The sequence below is a fragment of the Bemisia tabaci genome, unplaced genomic scaffold (genome assembly GCF_918797505.1).
Source record: "Bemisia tabaci unplaced genomic scaffold, PGI_BMITA_v3".
Lineage (NCBI taxonomy): Eukaryota > Metazoa > Arthropoda > Insecta > Hemiptera > Aleyrodidae > Bemisia > Bemisia tabaci.
The window spans coordinates 316,120-324,476 of record NW_027311740.1 but is presented as its reverse complement, the minus strand read 5'-3'; the positions used below and the strand labels follow the sequence as shown (position 1 = coordinate 324,476).

The following is an 8,357-nucleotide window of genomic DNA, read 5'->3' as shown; positions in this document are numbered from 1 at the left end:
CGTTAGGATAATCGCGGCATCGAAAAATGGGGCTTAAAGCCGATGTTGTGTTGCGACGCCATATGAGCAGTCCAGCGTTGCCTCGTCTCTTCCGATAGAACATTTTTTCTGAGAAAAGTTGGAAAAGTGTTCAATGTTCGCTTTTTTAGATTGAATGGACCAAGAATAAAGTTAAGAATTTAAGCACTCTGATACATGATTCTTCAACAGAATTTCATGCGGATTCTTTCTTCGAATTGGAAGGGCATCACACTGCGAAGATGACTGGACACTCGACCGCGCTCCTTCTACTGGCTTGCGCGACGCTAAATCGCCGGAAAACGAGGACCACGCGTCATTTCTTCTGACGGTCCCTGCCCGGCTTTTACCACAATTAAAGGGTAAATATTTATTTAATTCCAACGATTCAGAAACTCGGACGACGTTTAAACGATGCAGCGATTCTGAATCTTGATTCGTGTAAAATGAATTTTGGTTTACCTAATAAAAAGAAAACAGAACGAACGAAAATATCGCGTCGAAATTTTTTGTGATTATATTTTCGATCATTCCGTAAATTTCTCGGAAACTTCTAAAAAACTGTGTGTATCTTTTTTAAAGAAAACTGATTAAAAATAAAACATGAGTAAAGATGTGCAACGTTGCAATCAGAGATAAAAACACTTTACTCCGCGTGCAGGCGTCGATATTTGATTTCATTCATGGCAGGCGTAACAAGATTACTATTTGACCATGGGTGTAGGCATATTGCCACTAGTCGAATGGGAGACGCATCACGTCACACTGCGAAGATGACTCCACCACGTTCCCTTCCCTAGCTCGCGCGACTCTGAAGCCACCGTTAAACTAGGATTACGTGCAGAGTTGCTAAAAGAAATTTCTTTTTCCCCATGAAATTTCTTGAAATTTCCTCATGAAATTTCTTGAAATTTCCTCGTGAAATTTCTTGAAATTTCCTAATGAAATTTCGTCTTATAATCTTTCACGAAATTTCATAACTCTGATTACGTGTCATTATTCTTGACTCTCGGCTCCAGTTTTTACCATATTCATAGGGAAAATATGCATCCTCATTATAACAATTCAGAAACTCTAATGATTTTTAATTTTTTTTTTATTCGCTCCTTTCGTTTATACTACATCTGTTTCAACCACGAATGTAAACAACCCACTTTACTATCAATACATAATATCTCACAGTCTAATCACCACTCATATCTCACTCTGGCCTTCAATTCAATCAAATCTGTTTACACTCGTTTCTTGCATTCCATCATAAACACCTGGAACACCAATGCCAAGTTTTTATCAAATTTTACATTATTTTTTGTCGCTTTTCCGCACAACATGTCTAACTCCAATTAAGTCTAAAATTTGTATAGTTATCCGTTGCAAGGTTTCCTCTCCTACCTCTCTTTTTCAGTCAAATCTTTTTCATAATTTTTTTAGTTACACCCGCTTTTTCCTTTTTTATTGACACCCCCATTTTTGCCCTTCAGGCCCAATTTTCTTTCTTTTTCTTTACTCTCACTTTTTTTTTATTATTTTTGAATTGCGAGGTCGCAATTTTCACTCGCCGAGGGATGTCAACACTTTTCAATATGTTTCTAACATCCATTTTTCATTTCATGAAAGTCCATTTTTCGATCTCAATTCTTCTTTACATCCTATCATTCAGTTCATCTCCAATACTTTTTATTACTAGACTTGCAACTGATAGCTACATAGATTATAGCCAGCCAATCACGCATAGACTTGTTGTCTTGCCACCTGTGACATCAGAAAGTCTACACAAGCATTGCTGCGCCTAAATCAAGGTCCTTTACTATCCTAGACCCGTGAGTAAACATGTAACGTCTTTTCAGCCCTTCAGGCGTATTTTCATCAAGTGTCAACCAGTGAAAGGGCATCATAGTGTGAAAATTTGACGAACTTCTCATTCACTCTTACTCAATAATTTCTACAACATTTCTGTTAAATTTCGGATTGATACAGTGATAAACTGTATTTCAAATCTCACCTCTTTAATTCTTGCTCCATTTCTCGTAGTTTGTTGATCCTACGTTAACAAAGATCAACTGGTGCCGAATGGTTTTATTTTAACTAATTCTTAATCCTTACAAACTCTTCCTGCAAGGAATTTTTTTATCAAACCAGTCTTCCTTGTGGAAAAAATTCTGTATGTGCTCATGTTGGAATATAAATTATAATACTTGATTAGCTCATTAAAAAATGTTGTATTTTTAAGATTTTTCAATGAATTATAAAAGAATATTTAAAACTTGACAAATGAGGGAGCCCAAAAAGGTATCTTCGATGATTCAAGCATTTTCTGGGAACAACTCTGAGGAGACAAAAGTATCACAGCAACTATACAAATTAAAGGTGCGATTTTGTTTTAAAAAAATTAGCTATCTAAGAATTTTGAGTGATGTTTAAAATGGTCTTCGATAAACGTTGCAATGAAAAAGTAGCTGTGATCATAACCAGCTTGTTGCTTATAAATTACAGAAACGAGGGAATCCTTGCTTGCATTCACAAAGTTCAGTGGAAGTAACTGTCCATCTTTCAGAAAATTATCAGCAGCTCCCTGAAAAACCAATAAATACAATACATATTAAAGAACAAGAAACAGTAATAGCGAGTTAAAATTTCTAGATGCTTAAAAACAAGAAGAATTGGAAGGTAGTAAGTAAGTACGTTAAAAAATAGATAGAAATTAAATTAAAAGTATTCAGAAAATCCCTCCAGCCAAGGACATACCTTTGGGTAATCCCCGCATGTCTCGCAAAGCAACTACATAGATCAGCTAACTTGTTCATAACTTGTTATTTAGTTTTAATATATCTATTATTGTATATTTTTGTGGTAATTTTCATTATGTTGATCTATTTCTCATTATTTCTATTATTTTTTTTCTTTCATCTTGTTTCCTCTCTTAATTGTTAGACTGTATTAACAGTTCTTCTCCATAGGATCTGTTCAGGGGTGTAAATTGTTCTAGACCGCACAACCTGATTGCAGAGTTGCCCTTCAAATTGTGGAGGCTAAATTTTTTATTTTAGGTTCTCCAGTTTTCAAAAAGTGGCAGAAGATTGTGGAGGCTTAGATCAATTTGCACCCCTGGATCTGTTCATCCTACTGTCCATCTTGTATGAATGATTAATAAATCCCTTTCTTCGGATAAAAAGAAGTTAAAATTTTTGGTTGAAATTTCAGATTGAGATAGTATGAATAAAAAAATTCATGATGCTTGATGGATTCTCCCCTCCTTTTCTATTGGATGTGGAGTGAGGATAAAATAATCTTACAACACCTCCTGTCCCTACCACCACCATTAATCTGAGCGTAGACTTCACAAAGTAGCTTTCACACTGTAGGGAAGATAGTAGAGCGGGTCACTGAAATACATTGTCTCTGACTCCATACAAGGAGCCAAAGAACTATCTACATTTCCCTCACAATAAAATCCAAATCAATCTTCCAAATTTCTCCATGCCAGGGTAGAGTTTGGACTTCGATCGATTAGTGTATGAGCAAACTCATTTTTAGCAACCATCCTATGTATGGAACAATCCCCTTCCCCTAAAAAAACTTCCTTGCATCAAGTACTCAAGGTCCAGTTACCTGATCAATGAGGATTTGAAGAGGAGGTCCATTGTATTTCTTAACGAGTTCTGTGGCATCATACTCTGCCCAGTTAGGGTGCGGAGTTTTAGGATCACCACCCAAATACCTGGGTAATGCCTTATCACGTCCCCATGGGCATGAGGATGGATTGCAGATGGGGGCAAAGGCACTCACGGTTCGGTACTTTCCAGGGTTTTTCAACGCACAAATCAAGGCACCATGACCTCCCATGCTGGAAAAATAACAATTAAAAGGAAATTAGACTAAAATCAGATCATAAAAATTTATATTGACCCAGGAATATCTGGAAGAGAGTCTGTGAGTTATTAATCACGTAAATAATATCGATAGCCAAAGTTCTAAATCACGTACCTCCATTTGTGATGTTGCAGATTTCCTGTGATACTTATTTTTCTTTGGAAAGCTAGTCAAAGTAATCTCCAGAAACTTCCTTTTCCCTTCTCTTTTCACTGAATATTCTGCACAAAGTTCAAGCTTTAAAGTTGGCTTGTTTCTCTTCGGAAAAGTAATGGAGGAGCAGTAATTTTGAAACGCCATAAGTGTGTGGTACATATAACACTTTGGCTATCAATGTATGAATTTTCGAGCATACCAACAACAATTTGGATTGTGGCTATCAAGTTATTTTAGGTGGAGTTTAGAGATAACCATCCAAATTTTTCATTTCTCTGTGATGCTCGAGACTTTTCAAAACGATTTTTAACTTTTTCTTCTGTGAATTTAGCTTCTTACAGAATTGCAAAAACAACTAGAACCATTTCACTTCACTTGATATGAGCCATTTTTTACATTAATACAGCTGTCACTTCATAATTCTTTTCAGCTTCAGAAACCTGATTACTTACTATTGTAAGAGCCCTCATGTAAGTTTGGAGGCAGATGAGGGGAGTTCAATCCTGTTTTTTTTTTCTTTTTTTCTTCTCATTCTAGACCGTAAACTTGGGAAAAAACCTACCTGTGACCCATGATGCTTTGTCTCTCAACATTAACTGGAAAGTGTTTTTCAATTACTTCAGGTAATTCAGACGTCACATATGAATACATTCGATAGTGTTCGCTCCATGGTTTTTGAGTGGCATCTACATAAAATCCAGCACCTGTTCCAAAGTCCCAACTTTCATCTTCACCAGGAATATGACAATTTCCTGAGAGGAACAGCGAAAAAATGAGGACAAGATTAGAGGATAAAAAAAAATCGGAAAAAAGAAGAACCATTGAAAAACTTCTAGATTTATAAGCAGCAACAGAAGACAACATCTGAAAAAATGAAACATTGGCCAGGATAGCTGTGGACAAAAATTTAGCATAGAATTTTAGAATTTTACAGGTTTTCGCAATTGATTTTAAGAAAATTCCCGACTTTAGCAACTCATATTATTATTATTCTCCTTCTACAAGTGACCATGGCATATCTTTGTTAATCAGGTCATCTAGTACCAAGCACATACAACCATCAATAAATATAAAAGACTTATCAAATAGAACAAAACCAGTAATGAAATATTCGATAATCTTCAAGAAAGGGGTGCCAGCTTTGTACCATCTCTAGGGCGGTCATCTAAATAAACTATTCTGGATGATACAAGTTAGAGTTTCCCAATCTAGCTAAGAGAAAAGCTGATGCTTTGTGCTGTAACTTTAAAAAAAACACTTCTGCAAATGAATTGATAATTTCAAAAAGAGGATACCTCTACTTCATTAAATTTATTAGGAAAGCAAAAAAAACTTAGAATGTGAAGGGTTCGTGAAATTTCTTGACTGAAGATTTTATAAAGCTGGCCAGGCATGTGGACCAAGAGTTTCTGCACGATGAAATAACCCAAAATAAAATTTAAAAAAAAAAAAAAAAAAACTTCCAGTGGGTTTGATAGAACATTAAAAACTTGCTTATCTGCACTATCTGTAAGAGGGGAAATTAATACCTGGTGAATTACGATAAAATCTGGGCTTTTAAAAAAATTGGCCAGCATGTGAATACCACCGATAAAAGTATCATTCCAATTTTTCAGAATACTGTGATTTCATGACAGTTCTTTACTGTTGTATCGATACAGTGGGCCCGCAATCGCTCTGTGGGAGGGAAACCATTTTAAATAAATGAGTAAAATAATATGTGAAGCTCACTTGGACTTGTGTCAGGACAGACAATTATATACCCATACTCAGCTGCTAGCCGTTGGGCACCAGCTTTTTGAATGAAGTTTTGTTCATTGCATGTCAAACCAGAGAGCCAATAGATGACCGGAACTTTTGAATCTTCACACTGAGGAGGAAGGTAAACAGCAAATTTCATTGAGCATTTCAATTCTCGACTAGAATCAACAAAAATAAAAAAAAATTATAGAACTGTAGAAGAAAAGAGGGTCATTTAAAATTTTTAAAATACTCTGCGGGTATTTTGAGGAACCTCTGAAAAGGCCATCAATCAACTTTTTCTGACAAAACTGAGAATTTGTTTTGTACTAAATTTTGACGCACCTTGACAAATTTACCAACTCTCTTGGTAAAACAACTCTTACTATTCATATTGAAAAAGGTCCATTGAAAGGAACATGGGAAAATTTTTTATTACGACTGTTCAGCATGTTGGAGGACCTTTAAATTTGGTACTTAGGATTTAACTTGGGACATTATCGGTCCAAGCAATGCACTATAGGTTCTAAATTTGAGAAGGCATGCAGTTTTTTTGAAGAGAAGAGCCAATTCACTTGGTTGCCTTTCCCAAGCTCCCTTGCGCCAATTTGGCCCACAGCAAACAAACCCAGATGTTTTAGGACAGCAGTTGTAAGCCCGTACCTAGGCCCTTGGACCCAGAATTAGGAGTCCACTAGAAACTGCTCACATTGTTCTTCAGGCAGTTGTTGGTCCAATTCTGGTGACCGCAAGACTGCTAGAGGTATCGTCACATAAGTTGGCATTAGTTTACATTCCGTTTGCAAGCAACCTTGATGCAATCGTCCAATAGCAACCAAGGATTGACTGCAACCCAATCGCAAGCATAGCCAATCTTCCATCGCCGGTGGACAGTTGCATTGAGGTTCCTTGCTAACAGGATAAAAACAAATGCCACTTAATGTAATGACACCTCTAGTAGAAGAGACGAATCAAAATTAAGAAGAGGGGGAGAAAATCTTGTTGTAGTATTCATAAGTTTTTGGCTTTCAATCCATACTTTTGGCTGAGAATATGCTTGACAGCTCACCTACCTGTCATGAGTATAAATTTTTTGGTAGCCACCGAAACACCTGACGCTTGACTCTTCAGCAGGGGCAGACATCTGAGGACAAATTAAAACAAGTAAGTAGGTACTTCCAAAGCTAAACTGAAGACTTCTGTTGATTTCTAAAACTGTATGAGTTTGTAAATAAGGCATGGACTCTAAATACTGAGCTGTTCCATATCAACGGTGGAACTACCAGATCACGTATCTCAGTTTCCAACTTTGCAAACATTCCTGTCTCAAGTACTATATTTTTAAAATGGAAAACTACTCAATGTCAATTCCGGGAAACTTCCATGGTTTTTCTTCACTGAGTAAGAAAACTCTATGAAAACTGCAAGGAATGATATTGATTGTTTCTCGTTCAAAAAAAATAAAATGGAAGCGGAGATTTTTAAACACCGCATACAAGATACATGGTCAGGTAGTTTCACCGTCGATATGTATGAACTTGCTTAGCCTATAATTAATTAGAATTACTTACGGTTTCATAATAGCTCAAGGCTTCAAGCTCAGTTTAGCATAATAAAAAGGCCTAACACGACATTATTAGGAAGCAGTTTTCGTGATATATTTGAGTGAAATGGTTTCCTGTCATATCTAGCATGAATTTCACTTACGTTCAGAGAGAGAATTTGGAGAGACGCTTGGATAAATAAATGGATTCGCTGAAAAATTCTGAAACTTAACTACTTTCAGTTCGACGCTGACACACAAAATCCATTGAGATTGCGGTGGAGAATAAAATAATGAAACTATTGAAAGAGAAATTATCTTATCACTACACAGACTGATCTGTAAACATCTTCTTCGTTCTTGAGGAGAGAGAGAGAGAGGAAGGAACCGGTACATTCTCCCTCTCTTTTGATCGTGGTTTCATTTCCGGTTCGGTTCGTTTCATTGTTTCATTCCATCTTCGACTGACACTGAATCGGAAACGCAGAAAATCGGCGGGAAAAATAAATTTTAGACTGAAAACGACCGGCCGCGGCATGCTCAAAAATGTATGATTTCGACTGCATCTCAAACTACAGCGAATTTAATTGTGTATGTGATATTGCTCTGGCACTAATGTTACAATCATAAATAATTGGGAACACGACGTGTTTGCATGGACCAAAAGAATAAATATTATTTATTCTCTTCTGAAATTTCAGGCTTCATTTATCACTTGCTTCCTAAAAATCATCATTGTTATGAGGCACATCCTCATAAAAGTGTAAGTGGAGTATTTACATTGAAATTTTCCAACGTACATGAGAAAATTGTCGAAAAAGCCGCATTATGGAGGTGAGCTTCACTATGTGCTCTGGAATAGAAAAATTTGAAAAATTGCATCTCCCCGAATAGATATATTTTATTAATCGGTACCCTCCTCCCCCCTCACCAGCTACTCCGTACCCGATCTTTTCCACAGGTTTGTAGATGCGAGGCATGCACTTGATGGGTAGCCCTTTTCACTGATGTCTGCGTAAGAGGCAAAATT

The 8,357-nt window shown here is 36.6% G+C and overlaps 1 protein-coding gene across 1 annotated transcript; it reads right to left on the bottom strand.

The window, feature by feature from the left end:
* Positions 1-2,217: 2,217 nt before the first annotated feature.
* LOC109033022 (S-formylglutathione hydrolase) lies at positions 2,218-7,738 on the bottom strand. The gene is made up of 6 exons (XM_019045424.2): positions 7,493-7,738; positions 6,858-6,928; positions 5,776-5,963; positions 4,607-4,796; positions 3,628-3,862; positions 2,218-2,590 (listed from the first exon to the last, which is right to left on the bottom strand). Exons 1-6 carry the CDS (start codon positions 7,721-7,723, stop codon positions 2,408-2,410), a joined length of 1,098 nt encoding a protein of 365 aa, XP_018900969.2. The 5' UTR covers positions 7,724-7,738; the 3' UTR covers positions 2,218-2,407.
* Between the last annotated feature and the right edge of the window lie 619 nt (positions 7,739-8,357).